A 22,694-nucleotide genomic window follows, 5' to 3' on the forward strand; every position below is an offset into this window, starting at 1 on the left:
GACAGCCTCAGCAGGCGTTCTCACACAGACCATGAAGGGGAGCTCCGCTTGTCCATCATCCAACAAATCTTTTGCCAGTTGGGATCCCCATTTTGTGACTTCTTTGCAACCCAGGACATACCTGATTTATTGCTTTTGCCATACATTTGCCTGCAGCCATTTCTGGACCTGCTATCACAGAATGGGGACAAGGACCACCCATCCCAACCCATATTTCTTCATCTGACATTCTGTTTTTTGGATGGGCAACAGACGTAGAGAGATCCTACTCAAAGATCCATGCTTCTGAGTAGCAGGAAACCCTCTATAAGGAAGTGTTACGCTGCTGGGAGGAAGCAGCTCTCCATGTGGTGTCAGAGGCACAATTTGCCTCCAGAGGAGTCTGGCGTTCCTCTTATCCTGGACTGTCTCCTCTCCTCGAAGTCAGCAGGCCTACCATCATTTCATTAAGGGTTTATTTAGAGCTGTCGATGCCTTTCATCCTCAGTAGAGGACTGGTCAGTTCTCACCCATCCCACAAGAATCAGGTTCTTAAAAGGCATTGTCAGAATGTTCCCTCAGTATCAAGACCGTCTCTGTCCTGGGACCTGAACTTGGTCCATTCCCAACTCATGAAACCACTGTTTGAACCCTGAGCCTCCACCTCAGTCCTACTCTTTGAAGGTAACCGTCCTTAAAGCTGTTACCTTGGCCAGGAGAGTTTGGGCCCAGTGGCAGACCTGCCTGATCTTGTCGTTCACAGGGACAGTGTCCTTGAAATTGTATCCCAATTTCCAGCTGACTTCCACTGTAACCAGCCGTTCATCTGCCTATGTATTACCTAGATTTTCACAGGAATAGTGAGGGCAGGAGGCTGCTCTCTGGATGCTGCATAGCTTGGTGGTTCTGTCGGGATAGGACAAGGCCCTGCAGGAGATCTCCACTGCTGTGTGTCCATAGCTGTGCTGATGAAAGGAGAAGCAATATCTTCTCCAAGACACTCAGAATGGATTTCCAGCTGCATCTTTCTCTGCTCTGAGAGGGCGGGAGCCCCTCCTCTCCAGGCTGTCAGGGCTCATTCGACCAGAGCGCAAGGTGCCGCAGTGGCATCCTGCCAAGGGATCCCTCTGAAGTTTGTAGAGTGGTGACTTGGCACTCCGGTCACGTGTTCACAGGGCACTAGTCACTGAATCAGGCCTCGGCTGAGGACACTTCCTTCGGCTCAGCCATTCTGTGAGCTGTGTACAGAACTCTTCTTGCCCTGGCCACCTGCCTGGGACTCACCCACAGTGAGTAGCCATTGGGACCAAAAGGGAAGGTTCTTTCTTCAGTGTGGTCTCTGCAGACCCAGCCTCCCCTTCCGGCTTTGGATCCTCATGGGATTCATGGTAGAGTAGGAACTGGAGAGGCCGTCAGTCCATGCCACCCCTTATCCCCTTGGTTCACAGCACAAGGAGACGCAGGGCACGTCAGTGGCCCAACAGACACCACTATTGAAGAATTTCCAGTCCTGGACAGACACAGCACATGTGCATCCACGGTGATTACCCGCTGGGCCATCTCGAAGCTCTCCCGTTATAAGTAACCTTCTTTTATGAAGAATAACTGCAAAATAATGGCGCTTAATACTAATGAGGTCTTTTCAAAACCTACCTGTTGCACCAAATCTATCCAGCAAGGAGAAATGGGGGCATGTGTACGCACCGGGGAGTATGGAGGGAAGGGGGCATTGCACTGCTCTGATGATGAACAACAACTGCAAATGCAGCTTAATTATCCACCTCGGCACTGCTCCCAAGTGCATAAAGCAGCCAGCGCACTGGTGAATCTGGACATAAAAATTACAATTTTAAAAGATGGTTAAGGCTGATGCTACATATCTTCAGATCATTAAAAATATCCCTTGGTAGCTGTTGCTTTGTGAGTTTTGTTTACTGATCACATATGAAAACTTTAGTAATTTAAAAAGAAAACAAATCCCCAGAGAAAAATGTATGATGGAGTTAAGGTAGAGAATACATATTAGTAAATTAGGGTAAAAAATACAGGAATGTTGATTAATGTTAGACAAGCATTATTAGACCCAGGGAATTTGGAATTAATGTTAAACATAAAAGAAATACAGCATGTTACGATGAGACTATGCACAGTTAAGTTGTGTAAACAACCTTAACTCATCCCTGTAAAGGCAGAAATGAAAAATGAGGAAAAGACTCTGTCTGGAAAAGTCAGTTCAGTTTAATCTGAGATCACAGGCCCTGATGAGCATCAATAGTAACTGAATGGTTCTTGGCTGACATCACTATGGGGCGGATGGGAGTCTGAACTGTGCATTTCAACACCTTAACGTGTTTGGATTTCTGTTAAATTTAGACTGTACGTTACCCTAAATTACTGTATGCACACTGAGCCTTACACCGTGGGAACCTGGCTGAGAGCTGGGAATGTTACAGCAGAACTTGCCGTGATACTAGTGCAGACATCGGTTCTGAACAGCTGCTCAGCACGTAGTGTCAAAGTTGCCTGAGGCTTGTCTACAGTAGTACATCTCCTTGCTAGTACTGCACCATTAGAAGCAGCTGTTGGGATCCAGTTACTAACTTGTCTAATGTAACAGGCCTCCCTGCGCCCTTGGAGAAGGGACAGATCTAGGGGAGATTATCGACAGTTGTTCCTTCACTTTCCTGTTGGCTTCAGCAGGAGCTTTGCATGTAGCGAGCTAGCCGGGCTCCTGGCGACTGGGTAATAAAGTGAAAGCAGATTCCTTCCTTTAGCAACGTCCTGATGTGATGTTCTCAGTGAAGCCAGCCAGACCCCTCTGCCATCTTAGCAGCAGAGGGATATGCTGCACCATGGGCTAGAGGAGTGGCTGTGGGGGGCAGGCCTGGGAGTACTCGATCTACCTCTTGGGGAAATCTCGACAAATGAATAGTGCTATGTCCTGTTGCTAGGGAACGTCGTAATCTTACATTGGCCCTTGGCTAAGTACTTGGGCTCTCGTGGTGCTATTGTAGAGTTTGGCCGCTCAGCACAGCCGGGCTGAATCCACGTCCCCCAGCCCTACGGCTGCAGTTCCTTTGCAAGCTGAATCCTTTCCTTCTCTGGGAGCTGGGCTGGGCCTTTGTTAGTCGCTGAAACAGACAGGACAGGACTCTCAGGAACACCCAGATTGTTTTGATGTTACCCAGATTTGAGATGCCTTCAAACCAGACCAAGGTGCCAGCTAGTCGGTGTTTTAAAAAAAAAAAAAAAAGACCTGTGCATGGGCTGGGACTTGCATGTTCTTCTGTGTTACTGTAGGGGACTGAGCTGGCTTCAGTTTTATGATGTTTCAGAACCGTTGACCGAGAGAGACTGGATTTTGGACCTTTATGCTGGGAACCTGTAAAGCAAACTGAACAGTCAGCATGCTCTGTTGGCGTCTGCAGGGAGGATAAAGGATTGGAACGAAGTCAGTTAAGCTGCTTGCAGACCCATATGATACAGGAGTTTGAGAACCAATCAGTCAGACACAGGAGAACGGAATTAGAGCGTTAGCGAGATCACTGCCTTGAGATGGGCAGGGGCTAGTGGTGCTGGAAGTGCTGTGAGTGTGTTAGCAAGTGAGAGCTGCTCCCAGACCTCTGGTCAGAGCAGCTTGGCAGCAGAGGCCTGGCCTTGCGTACACTCGGCACTCTGCCTCCAAATCTGCCATTGTTAGGACAGTGGGAGCCTGGTGTAAAGTGCACACGGCTTTGACAAGATCCTACCCCTGCCCCCTTGGCTAGCCCCCACGCCATGGCAGAACTGGGGCTGGAAAGTTGTGCTTTCCCGTTGCACTGGTTCTCCCGAACACTGCACTAGGCTTGTATCAGTCCAGTAGCTTCTTCCCCCCCTGCCTGCAGTGCGACCCCCAGGACTGAACAGGTGTCAGAGCCTGCAGGGCAATGCTCTTCTGAGCCCTCCCCACGTTCAGCAACTGGAGCAAGATGTGCCCCTGTAGGGCCCTTGTCTGCTGTGACCCAGGGAGGGGTTCCCCTCCTTGCCCGGAGGAATAAATGATGAAACACGAGGGATCGATCAGGTTTGTATGCACGGGGGAGAAATGTTTGTAAAAAGCGAAGCACCCCTCCCCCGTGTGGGGCACTGCCAGCGCTCTGTGCTTAAACGACACTCCTCTTCCTTAGCTGCAGCTCCGCCCATGGGCCAGGAACTAAGAGGTTAGGACTAACACCACAAGGTCACGCAACAGGGAGGGGGGCTGTAGAAGCAAATTGCTCCAGTGTGATTAGTGCTAACGAGCTGAATGAAGAATATGCGGCCTCGCGCACACACACACTGACTGCCCTGGGGCTGGCGAGATGGACACTGTGCAGGGCCCATGCTGTAGCAAAACTTCCACTGAAGTAACTGGGAATAGTGCCTGAGTAACAACTGCAGGAAGGGGTTGCCAAGTATCACTGTGGTCTGCCATGACTGTGCGCGCGCAGGGAGCAGTGGATGGTGGATGAACACAGCACATGGGAGTTTGTGAAAGATTGTCTAATGTAATGGTGTTACACAGAACTCGCCTGGTCTCACCTGCCCCACGTCCTGTACAAAGAACATGCGATGGAGCGAGAGAGGCGTCTATATTTACAGTATATATCTATTATTTTTAGAAGAGGGAGAAGGGGAGTGTCTCGGACCATTGATTAATTTCACTTTGCTCCCCTTAGACTGTTGGCTGTGTATGTGAAACTTATGATAATGAAAAGAGGGTTGGCCTTCTCCAGGTGCTCCCAGAACATGTACTGTAATTCTTTGTATATAGAAGAAAACAATTACTGTAAAGTAAAGTTTAACTTTACTCTTGACTTTGTCGTGTGTGTTTTGTCTCACTGAGGTCGGGCAGATGCTGCTTAACAAGCAGCATGAGATTCTCCCTGTATCTCTGTGCAGTGACGGCGTGCGAGGAGCGCTGCCGGGGAATGGACGGACGTCTCACCCAGAGAGGTCGGCTCAGCTACCAGACTCTCCTGGCTGGGGACACTTCGCTGTGAAGAAATTGGTAGCCCCCCCCAGGTTAGAGCACTGCTCTTTGAGGTGGTCAGTGCTCCCCCAGTAGGGCAAGCTGCCATTCGCAGGAAGGTAATGGTAGGCTCATTCTAACATGGTTATTTCTATAGTGCCCAACGGCAGAGTCTCTGCCTCTGAGTTTACATGGCAAATGAGCTGAACCGAAAAGCAGAATTGAGTGAGTCTGAGTCACGTTAATGCCACCATTGGAGTTTTCATTTTTTTAATCTAATGCTTTGGAGTCCAGAAAATTGGAGGCTCTGGGATTCCCAGCTGGAGTTGACACCCAGGAAGTGCTGGTCTTGGGGATTGAGCCCGTAAGGGCAAGAGTGGGGTTAGATGTCCATGTTGTGCATCCTGTTGCGTCCTCTGCAGGACTTACTGGGGTGAGTGGAAGTTACCTTGCGATGGCCTGGCAGCAGTTCAGGCACCCCCCTGTGATGGGCTAGCCTCTAGCTCAGACACCTCTAGCCAGTCATCGCTACGGGTATCTGGCCTGCAGCCAAAAGCTCCAGGGTCTAGGCTAGTCTTGCAGCAGCTGCTCTTGGCTGTGATGGGTTGGACGAACTCTCAGGGACAGAGGCACGGTACACTAGTGCAGGCAAGAACAAGGTTCGAGAGCTCGGGCTGGGTGCTAGGTTTCCATTCCAAGAGAAGCCAAAGGCTCCGACTCCAGCAGCAACTGCCCACTGAAATGTTTGAGTGGGAGAGAGCAGATGACATCTGCAGAAGGAGATGCTGAGAAATCTCTTCTGCCTCTCCGAAAGAATGCACAGCAGCCTGGGGAGAAACAGCACAACATCCAGGTCTTTGGGGCCACCAGCAAGAAGCTGCCAGTGCACAAAAGAATCCACTACACCAGCACTTCCTGGCACTCACAGGGGGTCTTGGGCCCAGCCTCCATCTCAGGAAGAAATGTTCATAGTGGTGTCTGCAGCCATTCACGTGTCTGAGAAGACAGCTCAGGTTGGTACTGACAACACTGTTACCCATTTGGCAGGGCGGCATCATGGAAGGGTATATTGGCCTTTTTCTGGAAGACTGGCTGATCAAGAACAGTGCTGGGTATGTGGAAAGGAATTGAGATCCTGGTGTGTGCACTGAAGGAAGCATGGACCACTCTAATCTTCCCGCTTGCTCCCCAGAGCCAAGCAGCGGGCAGAGGTCCCTGTGGCCAGGGGGAGCCATCAAAGGTTTTGAATTGGCTCACAAGCTTCAGCTAAGGGCCCGTCCTGACGGTTTGCTGCAGCCTGGCATGGAAATCAGTCAAGAACGTCTATTCTCTGTGGTACTGGAGAAGAAACAGGCAGAGCTTGGGATAAATGAGGGGACCTGATCCTATCTCTACTTTTGCTTCAACCACAGCGCTTTGAGCCTGAGCTTTATTTTATTCTCCAGTACACTTACCCAGTGAGAAACTGAGAGCCAGTTCCCTGAGGCACCAGCCAGGCTCATCTACACTGGGAGGGAAATGTCTAAGCTGGTCTCCTGCATTTCACCAGCACCGCATCAGATCCAGCCTCCCACCAGCTGGTGGATAAGGCTAAGATTAGTCCTGAGTGGCTGGAGCTGAGTATTGTGGCAAGAGAGCACTGGGCCAGTCCTGGGCTTCTGTAAGCCAGCCAGGGGCAGGAGAGCTGTGAATCAGCCCAGCTGCCATCCCTGTCAGTTCAGGCACAGCTTCTGCCAGGGGAGGGACAGATTTCGAGAAGCTCTTCAGAGCCTTTGACTAAGCATCTCTCCTACCCGAACTCAGCCTGGCTGTGGTGCAAGTGCAGCGGCGCCAGGGTGATGGGACTAGAGGAGGTTAGAGAGGCACGACAGGAACGCAAATAACGGAGCTGGAGGAGGTGAAAACCTTGGGCCTGGGGCCACGTCCTTATGCCACGGGGGGAGGGGCGCAGGTTCCTGGCCAGCTGCTGCTGAAAGGACACAATCCTCCCTCCTGTGGCAGGCAGAACATCCCCACAGGTCCCACAGCACCAGCTCTGTCTGTCCTGGCTTCCCCAAGAACACCCAGCTGGCCGCATGGATCACAATGCACTTTATTTACATGTATATAACTTAATAGAAGCCATTTAAATAACCTACAAAGAATCAGGCAACATATCCCAGGGAACACATCGGCCACAGCTACACGTGACCTGAGCTGCAAGGAGCCAGCTGGGGAAAGCAGCTATTCCAAACACTCTTCACTAATGTGCAGGCACCTGGAGTCCATCACAAGGCAGCCGAGTCCTGCCGGAAGTGGAACAGAGTCTGAGTCTCCTCTAGGACCCCAGCAGCTTTGCTTGTCAAGTCCCGTGGAGGGGAGAGCCAGGCGCAGGGGATCCCCTACTCCATGCTGCCAGGGGCCAGGCATTCCCTACAGCTTACGTACAGCAGGCAGAAAACACACAGTCCGAAGAGCAGGACCTGCGAACCCAGCGGGCTGGGTTCATGTTGGCAGCAGGAGGCGCGCTCAGTGGTGGCAGCAGCTGTAGAAGTAGGTGCTGTTCTTCTGGCTCAGGTCTACGCCTTCATCCTCTGAAAAGAGAACACGAGTGAAAGGGGGCCGCTGCCTCTTCTGTGCCCGCTCAGCAGGATGCTCCGTTTCAGCCCACAGAGCCCGCCTCCGGGACGGGCTCAGTAACCACCTTGCCAGCCTCTGACTAAACTAAGGACGTGAAGGTGGGTGCCAGACTGCAGCAGACAGAGCTTAGGGAAGAGACACGAGTGGAACAGTTCTTAGAATCCACTTTTCTGATCACAGCCCCTTGAATCCGGGAGCCCTCAACCTAAAGAACAATTCCTAGAGGGTTTCCTGCTGATCTTGTGGGTTAGGCCCCTGTGGGCCCATGCCTGCCTGCTGCCTCTTCCACAGCAGCCCCCCTCCCAGGGCTGAGGAGCGCAAGGCCCAGCGCTCCCCCTGCCAGTAGAGCATGGGATAGGAAATGCAACTGACACGCAACGACAACTAGAGAGAGTGTTTCTCTCCAGCCTTCTGCTCTAGTCACCCTGGAACAGCAGCAGGTACAGTGTGTGCAGATGGAAATGGGATTTTCAGGTTGACAGCAGCCCCTTAAAATTCCAGCTAACTAGCAGCTCGTCCTGCCAGCGCCGTCCACCATAGCATATGCCCCCGTCACCAGATACCAACCTGTTCTCCCTGGCGCTGGCCCTTGGGGAATCCCTCATTCCCACACCCCAACACACAGGAGTCTTGCATCTCTCCAGCAGCGTGTGGGGACATAGTCCCAGCTGACAGATGGAGGGGAAGGGGGAGCCAGTACCACTCGAGCTGTGCTGATGGTGCAGTGAAGGCTGTAGCTTTCCACACGTTAACTGGGCTGAGTCCCAGCATCTCCTCTCAGGTTTGGCTGGGTGCATCTCGCCTTGGAGCCTCAGCAGAAATGGGTGTGGATCAGCAGGGACCAGATCCTGCAGGGACTCCGTGGGACTCAGCAGCCAGCTGCTGCTCCCAGCACACCGGGAGCTCAGGAAACACCCAACCTCTGAACCACCACTTCCCTTGCGAGGAAGCAAATGCCCTGAATATAGGCCTGGCCTGGGCTGAACTGGGAGCATTAATGAAGGGGAAGTGCCACCCAATTGCTCCACTACATGAGTATGTTCCCCTCAGGCAGCATGACAAACCTACACCAGCTGAGAGCAAGTGGAAAAGGTTTGCACTGCCACTGACTCAGCTGGTGTGTGGGACACAAGGCAGCAGGTCCTCTCCTGCCACTCACCTGTCATCACCTGGAAGGCCATGAGCTGGACATAATCCTCAGCCACCTTCTGGAACAGCTCATCTGGGACAGGAAGGGGAGAATGAGCGTCTCCTCTGCACTCCTAGCACAAGCTGTAGTGGGGCTAGGCCCTCGAGCTCCCAGGAACAGACAATTCCCCAGTGGGGGCACTGATGCGAAGCCCTGGGCAGGGGCTGGGCAGACAACCCACTGCAGGGAACTTCACTTGGTAAACTACACTCACCCTCCAGCACTAGAGGAGTGGGGCAGAATCTGCTTCACCACGGAGGCAGCCAAAGGGGCAAGGCCCAAGGGCCAGCTGTGACCTACACGGGCCTTCTCCTATAATGCCTATGTGCAGCCTGCAGCCCGGGGTCCCAGCATGGAGCCAAGCCAGAGCGTGGCATTATGGGACCTGGGGTCTCCACAGACTGCTCCCTGCATTAGCCCTGACAGGACAGACAAGTAATTCTGCTGAACTGCCCTCCCTCCCCATCCGCACTGGCACTGCTGTCCCACACAGCCCAGCAGCAGCCAGCTCCTTAGCACGCCTGGGGTGGATGCACAGGGCATGTTTAGGTAGGAAGATGGCCAAGACAGCGACCCCCCCCCACTGTGGCTGCTGCTGTTCTCCAAGCACCTGCCGGGGCCAAGGGGTAACTCACCCACGCTCTGGCCTGTCTTACTGGAGGTTTCAAAGAGCTCAGCCTTAATCTCTGAAACACAAACAGGTTAGTGCCAGAGGGTGCCTGTGCTGTCTGCAGCGCGGAGAGGGCAGGTTCCCCACCACTGCCTGCCACCACCACCCCGGATTCCTCCTGGTAACCACCCTGAAGCAAGGGCTGCTGCCAGGGTCACCAAGGCAGCCAGCAGGCAGAACAAGCTAGCTCCAGCCGCCCCCCCCCAAGGACAGGAAGTGGTGCTTCTGGCCGGCTCCTCGCCACTCCCCAGCTGGCTTGGTGCGACTTGTCAGCACACGCTCCCACCAGCCAGGGCACTGACCAGCCCAAGACACTTCTGTGTGTGGGGACACGCTCTGAACTTGGCAGCAGGGTCAGGCAGGGCACAGGCTCAGTGCGCTGAGTTGCTCCTACTGTGACATTCCCAGCTCCTGCTTAACTCCCCCCAAGTGTGCATGAAAACTAATGGCGAATCAAGCCAAGCCCTTCTCTTTCATCTTCTGCTCTGCAGGTGAACGCTGGCTCCCCTGTCTGCCTGCTGAGTTGGCACTAACATGACAGGCGCCGCCTGACTGGCATAAAATGAAGCTAAGAGCAGAGCACGGGGGTGGTCCCTGGGACTCCAGAGCTCTACCTCCCCTGGAGCGCGAGGGTGACCATGAGCGACAGCCTGGGGCAGAGCTGTGTGCTCAAAGGAAAGGCAGAGACGTACCGTCTGCGTAATCCTGCACATCATGGAAGTCAATGCCCCGCTTCTTCCTGTCCTCTTCCAACAGGTCGCTCTTGGTGCCACACAGATAGATCCGGCAGTTCTGGAGCAAGGCGAGAACAGCTTGCAGGCCCCCCTGGGGATCCCCCCCTGCATACACACTCCCCAAGCATGCTTCCCACACCAGCCACACTCACCTCTCCGCACCACACGGCCCTGCCCCCACTTAGTCACCTACTGACCCGATGTGCCCCTACAGCCGCACACCCACTGCCTGGAGCACAGCACCCGTGTGTCTCCGAGCCTGGCCTGAGGCAGACACGCCCGCCAGCAGGAGGACAGGTGGGGAAGCCCCGAGCCTTATACTGGGTGGGAATTGGGTTGGCTGCTGCATGCTGGGCTGAGTGCATCAGGGCTCACTGTCCTGGCAGCTCCTGGAAACAGCTCCTCAAAGGAAGGAAAATCCCTCCAACTGTTCGCCCCGCTCAGCGTCTCCAAAAGGAAACCGTGAACTAACCCCACTCCCCAGAGCACCTCCAGAACCTCCCGCTTCTTCCCTGCCCATGGCCCCAGGCTGGGAGCAGAGAGCAACTCACCTCCTCGAAGTTCTGCAGCTCGGTCACCCAGAACTTAGCTCGCTGAAAGCTGCTGCTATCCGTGAGATCTAGGAGATGGGAGCAGTCAGGCGCTGGCCCCTCCCCAAGCCACGGCCTGCCCCTTGCCTGCAGGGAGCGCAGCAAGACCCCCAGCCAGCACGAACAGATGCCTAGTGGAGGAGTTCAGCTAAGGGTTGAACGCTTCGGCAGCACTGGGGATCCTCTCAAGCAGCCAGAAAGCTGCCTCGGTGCTGGGGTGTGGGCAGGTGCCACCCTCCACCTGGTAGCTGAGCCCAGTCTTGGGCTGGGTGGAACATTGAAAATTCTCCCCTTCCAGGGAATAAACAAATAGACGGGAGCTAGCAGCATACTGCCAGGGGCCTCTGCCTCCCCTGCTCAGAGGGCTGGGGGTGGATTGCCTCATTTTCTTCAGAGGGAGCTCCCTCTCTCCCCACTGCAGACCAGTGACCAGCACAGGCTCCGGGGTGAGGATTACAGAGGTGCTGGGAACAGCGTGGCTGCAGTGACAGCCAGGCGCCCTGGACAAAGCCCTTACCATAACACACAATGGCAGCTCTGGCCCCTCGGTAGTATATCCGACTCATGGCCTCGTAGCGCTCCGACCCAGCCGTGTCCTAGGAACAACAATAGAAAAGCCATCACTTTCCGTGCCCCATGGGAGAGATCCCACAGCCTTGCTCTGCACCTCCCGCCCAGCCAAGCCGAGGCACCAGCAACAAGAGAACAGGGAAGTTTACCCTAGCTAGGACTTAGAGATGGCCCCGTGAGAAGCCAGCTGCTCAACGGTGCTCCATGCAGAGCCCCCAGCTTCCAGGGCACCCTTTTCCACAGCAGTTCCCAATCAGAAACCTGTGGGGCTTTCCCCACTTTCAAAGCCCCTAGAGCTGCTGGCAAGGTCATGAAGCCATTTCAGATCAGACTTACCCAGATCCCCAAGGTTACTGTCCGGCCCCCGACTGACATCACTTTGGCCACAAACGCAGCCCCGATCGTCTAAACAGAAATAGAACAGATGGAAGCAGCAGTTCGCTCAGTATTTCCCCAGGCTTCGCCTCTCAGCTTGCCAATCCCAAGAGCCCCTTAGAGGGACAGTAGGTTTTAAGAGTCCTGTCTGGTCTCCCTACTGGCCAATTCCCTCGCCCACGCTCATTTGCACTAGCCGTCGTGTGGCTCTCTTTGGACAGCTCCACTTTGTTTCTAGTCGTGGTCACTGATTCTCAAGCACCGACCCAAGGGACTTGGCTGGAAACAAAACCTTCAGCTGGAATTTCAAAGGAGTCTTTGCAAAGCTTTCTATGAGTAGGCGAGACAAGCCAGGCTGCGGGGTGACAGGCCAGATGCAGCCAGGGAGCCAGACCCGCCTCCAGGGACCTGGCCAATGTTCTGCTCCCAGTTGCTGGCATCCCAGCTGCGAGGAATCTCATGCAACTCAGTTGCCTTGTGAGCATGATCAAGGTCCCCTTTAGCCATTCGAGTCCCCCATGAGTGGGGCGGGCAGCCGGCCTCCTCCCAGGGGATCCCCGAGGCAGCTGGGGCAGAGGGGCACGCTTACGTTTTGATAAGGTCCAACGAGGAAGCGGTTATGGACATATCTCTCCACCAGGCTGGTCTTGCCCACATACTCCTTTCCCAGCATCACTACTTTGACATCCACACGCTGCCCACTCATTCTCCTGCCACTGCCAGCCTGTGCCCGACCGAGAGCTTCCCTCTGGGGCCTGCCGCTGGATCCCGGGCCCCTTTTGTGAGCAGTGCCAGCCCTGAGCTCACTCTACCTGCCTGAGCGGGACCACCGGCCAGCACGGGCACCGCACGCAGCCAAGGAAAGAGAGTCAAGCGGAGAATTTCACCTGCAGCAAGATGACACCAAGGAAGGGATGAGCGGACACTACAGACCGTGGGCAGGAAACCGCTGCCTTTGCCAAACCAGATCCAGCCCCCCCCGGCCACAGCCGCAGGCCCCCGGCAGCCACTGGCTGGGCGGCCGCAGGACACACCCGTGGGCACCGGCACTCGCAGAAGGGTGAGGAGCTGGGCAAAGCAGGGCACTGGCCGGCCGCAGCACCACAGGGACTGCCGCACAGCTCCTGGGCAGCCGGGATCCCGGGGCGGGGGAGCGGGACAGGAGCCGGGGGGGACCAGGGAGCGGCACGGGGCGGGGGGAAGCCGGGGCGGGGGAGCGGGACAGGAGCCGGGGGGGACCAGGGAGCGGCACGGGGCGGGGGGAAGCCGGGGCGGGGGAGCGGGACAGGAGCCGGGGGGGACCAGGGAGCGGCACGGGGCGGGGGGAAGCCGGGGGGGGGGAGTACAGGAGCCTGACGGGGTCCCGGGGGCGGGGGGGACAGGAGCCGGGGGGGGGGGGAGGAGAACAGGAGCCTGACGGGGTCCCGGGAGGGGACAGGAGCCGGGGGGACCGTGGAGGGAGGAGGCGGAGGAGGGGTCACGGGGGGACCCAGGAGCAGGAGCCGAGGGGGGCACGGGGATGGGGGGACAGGAACCGGGGAAGGGAGACAGGGAGCGGCACGGGGCGGGGGGAAGCCGGGGGGGGGGGAGCGGGACAGGAGCCGGGGGGGACCAGGGAGCGGCACGGGGCGGGGGGAAGCCGGGGGGGGGGGAGTACAGGAGCCTGACGGGGTCCCGGGAGGGGACAGGAGCCGGGGGGACCGTGGAGGGAGGAGGCGGAGGAGGGGTCACGGGGGGACCCAGGAGCAGGAGCCGAGGGGGGCACGGGGAGGGGGGGGACAGGAGCCGGGGGGGACCAGGGAGCGGCACGGGGCGGGGGGAAGCCGGGGGGGGGGGAGCGGGACAGGAGCCGGGGAAGGGAGACAGGGAGCGGCACGGGGCGGGGGGAAGCCGGGGGGGGGGAGCGGGACAGGAGCCGGGGGGGACCAGGGAGCGGCACGGGGCGGGGGGAAGCCGGGGCGGGGGAGCGGGACAGGAGCCGGGGGGGACCAGGGAGCGGCACGGGGCGGGGGGTAGCCGGGGGGGGGGGAGTACAGGAGCCTGACGGGGTCCCGGGGGCGGGGGGGGACAGGAGCCGGGGGGGGGGAGTACAGGAGCCTGACGGGGTCCCGGGGGCGGGGGGGACAGGAGCCGGGGGGGGGGAGTACAGGAGCCTGACGGGGTCCCGGGGGCGGGGGGGACAGGAGCCGGGGGGGGGGGAGTACAGGAGCCTGACGGGGTCCCGGGGGGGGAGAAGCCGGGTGGGGGTCCAGGGGGGGTCCCGAGGGAGGGGGAAGGCCCCGCTCCGGGTCCAGCTCACCTCGGCCGCATGGTGCCCGCGGCCCCGGCGATCCCGGCCCGTCTCTCGGCGCGCGCCCGGCCCCGCGGGCTTGTTACCGGCTGCACTGGGAGGGGGCGGGGCTCCGGTGACCGGAAGCTCGTGAGGCAGCGGAGGCGGGACCGGAAGTGCGTGCGGGCGGAAGGCGGAAGCGAGGGGCGCGCGGCCTGTCCCGGAAGTCGCTGCCGTGTCCCGTCTCGCGCATGGCGCCGGCCCAGCCCCGGGGGGCGGCGGGGCCCTGGCGCGGGTGAGCGGGGCCCGGCGCGAGCCATGGGGAAGCACTGCGCGAGCCTGGGCCTCCTGCGCGGGCCCTGGGACCAAGTGTTCGCCGCCTTCTGGCAGCGCTACCCGAACCCCTACAGGTGAGCGGGGGGGACCCCCCTCTGCACCCCCCATCTCTCCCACCCCCCCCCGAACCCCTACAGGTGAGCGGGGGGGACCCCCCTCTGCACCCCCACCTCTCCCACCCCCCGAACCCCTACAGGTGAGCGGGGGGGACCCCCCTCTGCACCCCCCATCTCTCCCACCCCCCCCCGAACCCCTACAGGTGAGCGGGAGGGACCCCCCTCTGCACCCCCACCTCTCCCACCCCCCGAACCCCTACAGGTGAGCGGGGGGGACCCCCCTCTGCACCCCCACCTCTCCCACCCCCCGAACCCCTACAGGTGAGCGGGGGGGACCCCCCTCTGCACCCCCCATCTCTCCCACCCCCCCCGAACCCCTACAGGTGAGCGGGAGGGACCCCCCTCTGCACCCCCACCTCTCCCACCCCCCGAACCCCTACAGGTGAGCGGGGGGGACCCCCCTCTGCACCCCCACCTCTCCCACCCCCGAACCCCTACAGGTGAGCGGGGGGGACCCCCCTCTGCACCCCCCATCTCTCCCACCCCCCCCGAACCCCTACAGGTGAGCGGGAGGGACCCCCCTCTGCACCCCCACCTCTCCCACCCCCCGAACCCCTACAGGTGAGCGGGGGGGACCCCCCTCTGCACCCCCACCTCTCCCACCCCCCGAACCCCTACAGGTGAGCGGGGGGGACCCCCCTCTGCACCCCCCATCTCTCCCACCCCCCCCGAACCCCTACAGGTGAGCGGGAGGGACCCCCCTCTGCACCCCCACCTCTCCCACCCCCCGAACCCCTACAGGTGAGCGGGGGGGACCCCCCTCTGCACCCCCACCTCTCCCACCCCCCGAACCCCTACAGATGAGCGGGGGGGGACCCCCCTCTGTACCCCCCTCTGCACCCCCACCTCTCCCACCCCCCGAACCCCTACAGGTGAGCGGGAGGGACCCCCCTCTGTACCCCCCTCTGCACCCCCCCACCTCTCCCACCCCCCGAACCCCTACAGGTGAGCGGGGGGGACCCCCCTCTGCACCCCCCTCTGTACCCCCCACCTCTCCCACCCCCCGAACCCCTACAGGTGAGCGGGGGGGACCCCCCTCTGCACCCCCCTCTGCACCCCCACCTCTCCCACCCCCCGAACCCCTACAGGTGAGCGGGAGGGACCCCCCTCTGCACCCCCACCTCTCCCACCCCCCCGAACCCCTACAGGTGAGCGGGAGGGACCCCCCTCTGCACCCCCACCTCTCCCACCCCCCGAACCCCTACAGGTGAGCGGGGGGGACCCCCCTTTGTACCCCCACCTCTCCCACCCCCCGAACCCCTACAGGTGAGCGGGGGGGACCCCCCTCTGTACCCCCCTCTGCACCCCCACCTCTCCCACCCCCCGAACCCCTACAGGTGAGCGGGAGGGACCCCCCTCTGTACCCCCCTCTGCACCCCCCACCTCTCCCACCCCCCGAACCCCTACAGGTGAGCGGGGGGGACCCCCCTCTGCACCCCCCTCTGTACCCCCCACCTCTCCCACCCCCCGAACCCCTACAGGTGAGCGGGGGGACCCCCCTCTGTACCCCCCTCTGCACCCCCCACCTCTCCCACCCCCCGAACCCCTACAGGTGAGCGGGGGGGGACCCCCCTTTGTACCCCCCACCTCTCCCACCCCCCGAACCCCTACAGGTGAGCGGGGGGGACCCCCCTGTGCACCCCCCACCTCTCCCACCCCCCGAACCCCTACAGGTGAGCGGGGGGGGACCCCCCTTTGTACCCCCCTCTGCACCCCCCACCTCTCCCACCCCCCGAACCCCTACAGGTGAGCGGGGGGGGACCCCCCTTTGTACCCCCCACCTCTCCCACCCCCCGAACCCCTACAGGTGAGCGGGGGGGGACCCCCCTCTGTACCCCCCCTCTGTACCCCCCATCTCTCCCACCCCCCGAACCCCTACAGGTGAGCGGGGGGGGACCCCCCTCTGTACCCCCCTCTGCACCCCCCACCTCTCCCACCCCCCGAACCCCTACAGGTGAGCGGGGGGGACCCCCCTCTGTACCCCCCTCTGCACCCCCCACCTCTCCCACCCCCCGAACCCCTACAGGTGAGCGGGGGGGACCCCCCTCTGCACCCCCCTCTGCACCCCCCACCTCTCCCACCCCCCGAACCCCTACAGGTGAGCGGGGGGGACCCCCCCTCTGCACCCCCCTCTGTACCCCCCACCTCTCCCACCCCCCGAACCCCTACAGGTGAGCGGGGGGGACCCCCCTCTGCACCCCCCTCTGCACCCCCCACCTCTCCCACCCCCCGAACCCCTACAGGTGAGCGGGGGGGACCCCCCTCTGCACCCCCCTCTGTACCCCCCACCTCTCCCACCCCCCGAACCCCTACAGGTGAGCGGGGGGGACCCCCCTCTGTACCCCCCACCTCTCCCACCCCCCGAACCCCTACAGGTGAGCGGGGGGACCCCCCTCTGTACCCCCCCTCTGTACCCCCCACCTCTCCCACCCCCCGAACCCTTACAGGTGAGCGGGGGGGACCCCCCTCTGCACCCCCATCTGCACCCCCCACCTCTCCCACCCCCTGAACCCCTACAGGTGAGCGGGGGGGACCCCCATCTGCACCCCACCTCTCCCACCCCCCAAACCCCTACAGATGAGCGGGGGGGGACCCCCCTCTGCACCCCCATCTGCACCCCCCACCTCTCCCACCCCCGAACCCCTACAGGTGAGCGGGGGGGACCCCCATCTGCACCCCACCTCTCCCACCCCCCAAACCCCTACAGATGAGCGGGGGGGGACCCCCCTCTGCACCCCCATCTGCACCCCCCACCTCTCCCACCCCCCAAACCCCTACAGATGAGCGGGGGGACCCCCCTCTGCACCCCCATCTGCACCCCCCCACCTCTCCCACCCCCCCGAACCCTACAGGTGAGCGGGAGGGGACCCCCCTCTGTACCCCACCTCTCCCACCCCCCAAACCCCTACAGGTGAGTGGGGCCTGCCCGGCGCAGGGTGGGGGAGGGAAACACCTCCACCCACCCACCCACCCCCCTCCTCACCCCCTGGTCCCCGCCTCCCATCCCACCCCACCCCCTGCACCAGGACAGCCCCCACCCCACCCACACACCGCCCCCCACTTCTCTTCCATCCCCCAAGGCGCTTGAGGTACTTGGTGCGACCTCTCCAGTCACAGAAGTATCTGCTCCCTGGTTTTGTTGGCAGGCTCCTGGCAGGGAAGGGAGATCTGTGCCATGTGCCAGCCCTTCACTGAAGAGGGGTGCTGGGTCTGGCGGAGACATTTGTCCCCAGCCCCTTGTCCTGCTTGTGACTCAAGGGGACACGGACACACACGCAGAGGTGTTGGCTCCCAGGGCCATCCGCCCTAGAGCTGGCTTGGCGTGTCTAACCAGCAAAAGCCGGTTCCAGTGGCCGTCTTTGCTGCTCCTGTGGGATCCCCTGCCTGTTTCCAAGGTGTGGCCACAGCTCTCTCGCATTGCACCACATTCCAGGCAGCCGCTCCCACCGAACATGGAGACTGAAGCTTCTGTCACTGAGCTTGACGCTAAGTTCAAGTCTGTGCTTCCTTCGGTCCTGCAGTGACCCCCCTGCCGCTCACATGCTTAGACCAGGATGTCTCCTTCATAAATTCCTTCCATTGCTCACCTGAGCTTCACTGGCCACCTCTCTGGCTCCTCCTGCAGGTTCCCTGGTGGGTCCTCCTGCCCTCCATGGGGGAGGCCATCAGCTTGCATCCCAAAGGATCCTAATGTGCATTAGCCTTTAAACCCAGCTGTTGCTCTGCCCACGCTGACATGCAGCCATTTCTGGGGTGGTGTGCAGCCGCTGTTGAATAGCCGCACACCAAGGTTACAAAGCTCCTGGGGCCAGGAAGTGAACTGAAACAACGTGGCCAGCTTCTTATTGTCGTTTTACAAAGTGTCTGTGGCCCAGCACCTGGCAGGAGATGCAGGAGCTCTGAGTACACGCTGGGCCGTAGCATCCAGGGGTGTCATTGTTACGGAGTCGTTGCCCCCACAGGCGTTGGTTTGCATGCACCCCGTCTTTTCACAGTTCCTCCCCTGCCAGCACTGCAGTATCTCCCCTGGGCCTGTGCCAGGCCAAGCCAAGCCTTCTAGTCATGCATTGTCAGCACTGTCCCCCTCGCACACAGCTTGGGCTGGAACTGAGCACAGAGTGAGCCGGGCCCCATCCCTGCCCTGGGCCAGCCATTGCTGAGACACCCTCCAGGATGGGACCATCTGGTAACCCCTCTCCTGGGACATGGGGTCAGTACTGTGTAGGAGGAGAGAGTGCCTCTGAATCACCGACACTGCGTTGGGGCCAGTACTGACTCCTAGGGGAGACTCGTCTACACACTCCCTGCTTGGGTGTCTCCCGTTCAGTGACCCAGCTCTAGCTATGCTCAGAAACCAGGGTCCCAGCACAGACCGCTGGGGCTGCCTGTTAGGATGTTGGCTCCAAGAGGCGCAGCCTTAAGGCTGACATCCACCTTTCTCCCCCAGCAAGCATGTCCTGACAGAAGACATTGTGCACCGGGAGGTGACAGCGGACCAGAAGCTGCTCTCCAGGCGGCTCCTGACCAAGACCAACAGGATGCCACGGTGGGCAGAGCGCTTCTTTCCTGCCAATGTCGCCCACTCTGTCTACATCCTGGAAGATTCCATCGTGGACCCGAAGAACCGAACCATGACCACGTACACCTGGAACATTAATCATGCTCGTCTTATGGTGAGTGGCAAGGGCAGCAAGCAGAGAATTGGACCAGAAACGCTGCTGCCTGAGGTAACCCAGCTCCGTTGCCCCCGGACCAGGGTGCGTGGGCAGTGGGAGCACTGGGCTGATGCTGCTGTCGCCTCCTGCAGGTGGTGGAGGAGCGCTGTGTTTACTGTGTGAACCCAGAGAACAGCAACTGGACTGAAGTCAGACGGGATGCGTGGGTCTCCTCCAGTCTGTTTGGCGTCTCCCGAGCCATCCAGGTGAGTGGCTGCCACGTTCAGCGCAGCCCCGGAAGCCTGATACGCCCTGATGCTGCAGGCACCAGCCCTGTGGCCGATAGAGGCCCATTCCAGTGGGTGCTTAGCTTGCAGCCCAAAGGGACCCCCATGGTTCAGGGGCACTGACAGACCATTGGGTTCAGAAGGCAGCTGCCTGGACTCCGTGGTTGAGGCTTGCAACTCCGGTCTCTCTTGTTACAGGAGTTCGGCCTGGCCAGGTTCAAGAGCAACGTGACCAAGAGCACCAAGGGGTTTGAATACGTGCTCGCTAAAATGCAAGGTGAGTGCCTTGGCCTCTGGGGGCAGGCGGGGCCTGCACTGGCAGCAGATGGGATTGGGGATGGCAACATGATTTTCCAGCCAAGGGTGGTTGTTGTCACAGCCCTGCATCCACCTCTGGATTGCAGCTGCCCTCACCTTTAACATGGGCACCCAACTCCCTTTGGCCTCACTGGAAGCCCCAGTGGAACCGGCAGTCAGCAGCACGCCCTGATGTGTTAGGCTGAGTGGCCCGGAGGAATCACAAACTTGGCCCTGCTCTCTGCATTCCTCTAGTGCAGTGGTCCCTCCCTCCCTCCCCCCGCCGGACGTGGACAGGTAAGAGGGCCGAGGCTGGGGGCGGGGCCAGGAGCAGAGCTAGGTGGTGCTCCCTCCCTGCCCCCGTGGGAGCTGGCCTGGGCCCCAGCCACACACCCCTAAACGTTTCTCTGGCCCCCCTTGGGAGGCGCATCCCACAGTTTGGGGACCTCTGCTCTCGTGGGTTTAACAGCTGGCCCGCAGCAAGGTGTGGGGAGGGTGGTTATTGAAGCCAATAAAGGAAGTGGTGCGTGCACACACCCTGCTGTGCAGGGACACTGGCTCCAGCCCCAGGGAGGCTGCGACTGCTTGTATCAGCAAGAGGAACCTTTCCATCTGGGCAGCGCTGCAGCCCTCCGAGATCCTGGGGAGTGCAGGGGAGGAGACCTGCTGGGCTACACAGCTGGGTTACACTTGCTCATTGTAGGAGAAGCTCCCTCCAAGACCTTGGTGGAGACGGCGAAGGAGGCCACTGAGAAGGCCAAGGAGACAGCCTTAGCAGCCACAGAGAAAGCCAAGGACCTGGCCAGCAAGGCGGCCACCAAGAAGAAGCAGCAGTATGTGTGAGAAGCCAGCCACCTTTGCTGCTGGCAGGAGTCCAGAGTAGCACTGGACAGCTCCGTCCTGCACCTCACAGCGGGCAGGAGCCTCTCTAGAGTTTATATTTTTTAATTGAAACTGTACAAGTCTGACAATCAGCTGCAGCTAGATCCTTTCTAAGGTGTAACTATCATTAAAGAATCTACTTCCACCGGGGGCTGGGCTGGACAGTGACGGGCTGGCGGTGCGCAGCACAGGTTCCAGTAGTGGCCTTGAAATGGGTGTGCCTGGCCCCTAGGCCCCCTGACCCGGCCAGAGAGTGACCACGTGTCAGCAGAGCGCTGAGGGACGTCTGACTGGAGCTCTGGCCAGCTAGCTCATGCTGGGATCCACAACAGCTTCCTGGGGCGGCTGCTTTGCTGAGGTGCAGGCTCTCTAGGGCTGCAGAGACTCCAAAGGCAGATGCTCCCTTGAAGCACCTGTGATGGGCAGGCCCCTACCAGGGCTGTCTGCACAGCAGGGGCAGCCCCATTCCCCACTGGAAGGCAAGCAGCGCACTTGCTTCCCTATTTACAATGAAGGCTTCTCTCTGTCCAGAGGGAGAGCTGGGTTGTCTCCTCCCACCCGAAGTGCAGTATTTATTGCCCCAGCAGCAGAGCAAGGCGCCCGGGCACAAGTCTGCATGCCCCCTGCAGCAGCAGGCTGCTCCCAATCACAGAGGGTGACTGTCCCCTCTCCCACAGGCCCCAGCCTGGCAGCTCCAGCCACTTTAGCTATTGGAAGCCAGGCCCCGTGTCAGCTAGGGAGGTTTAGGCTCCCTCGAAGGTGGCCAGGTTCTGCCCCAGGGGGCCTCAGCCTGGGGTTCGTCTGGAAAGATTAATGCCAGGCTCTGCACACCCCTTGCCTATGGCCCAAGGGGGTGGGAGGGTAGGGGGCTTTCCTGCAGCAGGCTCTGCAGCTGTAGGGAGGGGGGCATACCCTGCTATGGCAGGCACTGCAGAAGAAACAATCCTGGGACGAGAGCCCTTGGGATTTGGTGTGGTGAGCTCCTGCAGGACCTGCCCAGAGAGGCCCGTGGCGGGAGCACTCGCTCAGGGCACCACCTGGAATAACCAAGATGGGCTGGAGCAGCTGTGTTCCCTGCCGGTGCTGAAACTGAGCAGTACTTCCCCATCACTGCCTCCTAACGCCAGTCCTTCCACTCTGTCTCGGCCTCGGGGGGGAGGCAGCCCCAACTGGAGCTGACAGCGATGCCTGGCCCCAGCCAGCCAAGCCACGAGAGGTGGGCTTTGCCCATTCACAGCCCCCTGCCTGGCCCAGCCCCCCTACAGCCTCAGAGGCATGGAAGCGGCTGTGGGATTGTGGGGGGAGGAGCAGGCCATGGGCCTGTGCCCCAGCTCGGGCTGTGGGCAGAGGATTCGCCAGCAGCCAGAGCTGTGTGTGTTACCGGCACCAGCTGCAGCCAGGGGAGGGGCTGGCCCAGCCCTGGGGTTCTGTGGCATTGGCCTTGGTCAGTGCTTGGGAGAGCCTGGGGTCCCTGGCTGGTGGGAGCGGAGAGCAGCTGCTCACACCTCAGCCTGTCCAACCTCCGTGCCCTCTCTACCGGGTCCTCCAGCTTCAAGGCACCAGGCTGGGTTGCTGGGAGCACGCTTCGCCTCCCAGCTGTGCCCACCCTCACGTTTGGCCTTTGTGCTAGGCCATGTCTAGGAGCCTTCTGACTCACAGCCCCCCTGGGCTTCACAGCTCATCAGCGCTGCTGCTCAGCGCCACGCCACGGGGCCGGGAGAAGCCCAGCTCCCTGCGGCTCACCCCGAGGTGCGGCTGAGGGGGGTGTAACTGGAACCCTCTGCTCACTGCTGCTGTGATGGGTCCGAGCGGAGTCCGCTGCCAGCCCAAGCAGCTGTCTCAGCTGAGCTCGGGACAATGAGCAGAGCCCTCTGGTGAGCCACGGGTGGGTCTCCTGCCCTCCACCTCTGTCCCCAGCCGTTCCTGCCACAAGCCCCCACATCCCTCTTCAGCCATCCCAGCTGTGGGAGCCAAGCCAGGCTTGTGGGTGAGCCGGGCATCTAACTCCTGTGAGCTGGCTCCGGCTCTCTCCAACAGCCAAAGGGAGGTGCCCCCAGGCCCTGCGCCCTGGGAATGGTGCCTGGGTTTCTCCAGCAGCCCACTGAGGCAGGCAATTTCCAGCCCACCTCTGCGCTC

General features: G+C 60.3%; 2 protein-coding genes across 2 annotated transcripts; one reads left to right on the forward strand and one right to left on the reverse strand.

Moving 5' to 3' along the window:
* Positions 1–7,041: 7,041 nt before the first annotated feature.
* RAB24 (RAB24, member RAS oncogene family) lies at positions 7,042–14,065 on the reverse strand. Its single transcript, XM_065409366.1, has 9 exons — positions 14,016–14,065; positions 12,306–12,603; positions 11,678–11,746; positions 11,289–11,367; positions 10,733–10,800; positions 10,140–10,239; positions 9,413–9,463; positions 8,748–8,810; positions 7,042–7,542 (listed from the first exon to the last, which is right to left on the reverse strand). Exons 2-9 carry the CDS (start codon positions 12,420–12,422, stop codon positions 7,478–7,480), a joined length of 612 nt encoding a protein of 203 aa, XP_065265438.1. The 5' UTR covers positions 12,423–12,603; positions 14,016–14,065; the 3' UTR covers positions 7,042–7,477.
* Positions 14,066–14,287: 222 nt separating this feature from the next.
* PRELID1 (PRELI domain containing 1) lies at positions 14,288–20,705 on the forward strand. The gene is made up of 5 exons (XM_065409479.1): positions 14,288–14,395; positions 18,885–19,110; positions 19,245–19,358; positions 19,578–19,656; positions 20,380–20,705. The coding sequence occupies exons 1-5, from the start codon at positions 14,304–14,306 to the stop codon at positions 20,517–20,519; spliced, it is 651 nt and encodes a 216-aa protein (XP_065265551.1). The 5' UTR covers positions 14,288–14,303; the 3' UTR covers positions 20,520–20,705.
* Positions 20,706–22,694: the final 1,989 nt, after the last annotated feature.

The sequence above is a fragment of the Emys orbicularis genome, chromosome 8, assembly GCF_028017835.1.
Source record: "Emys orbicularis isolate rEmyOrb1 chromosome 8, rEmyOrb1.hap1, whole genome shotgun sequence".
NCBI classification, from domain to species: domain Eukaryota; kingdom Metazoa; phylum Chordata; order Testudines; family Emydidae; genus Emys; species Emys orbicularis.

Coding starts and splice junctions, on each gene's coding strand:
- PRELID1 (XM_065409479.1), top strand. CDS start 14,304: ATGGGGAAGCACTGCGCGAGCCTGGGCCTCCTGCGCGGGCCCTGGGAC. Junction 19,111..19,244: donor TTAATCATGCTCGTCTTATG/GTGAGTGGCAAG, acceptor CGCCTCCTGCAG/GTGGTGGAGGAGCGCTGTGT. Junction 19,657..20,379: donor CGTGCTCGCTAAAATGCAAG/GTGAGTGCCTTG, acceptor TGCTCATTGTAG/GAGAAGCTCCCTCCAAGACC.
- RAB24 (XM_065409366.1), bottom strand. CDS start 12,422: ATGAGTGGGCAGCGTGTGGATGTCAAAGTAGTGATGCTGGGAAAGGAG. Junction 11,747..12,305: donor TCGTTGGACCTTATCAAAAC/GTAAGCGTGCCC, acceptor ATTTCTGTTTAG/ACGATCGGGGCTGCGTTTGT. Junction 10,801..11,288: donor AGCTGCCATTGTGTGTTATG/GTAAGGGCTTTG, acceptor CCCATCTCCTAG/ATCTCACGGATAGCAGCAGC.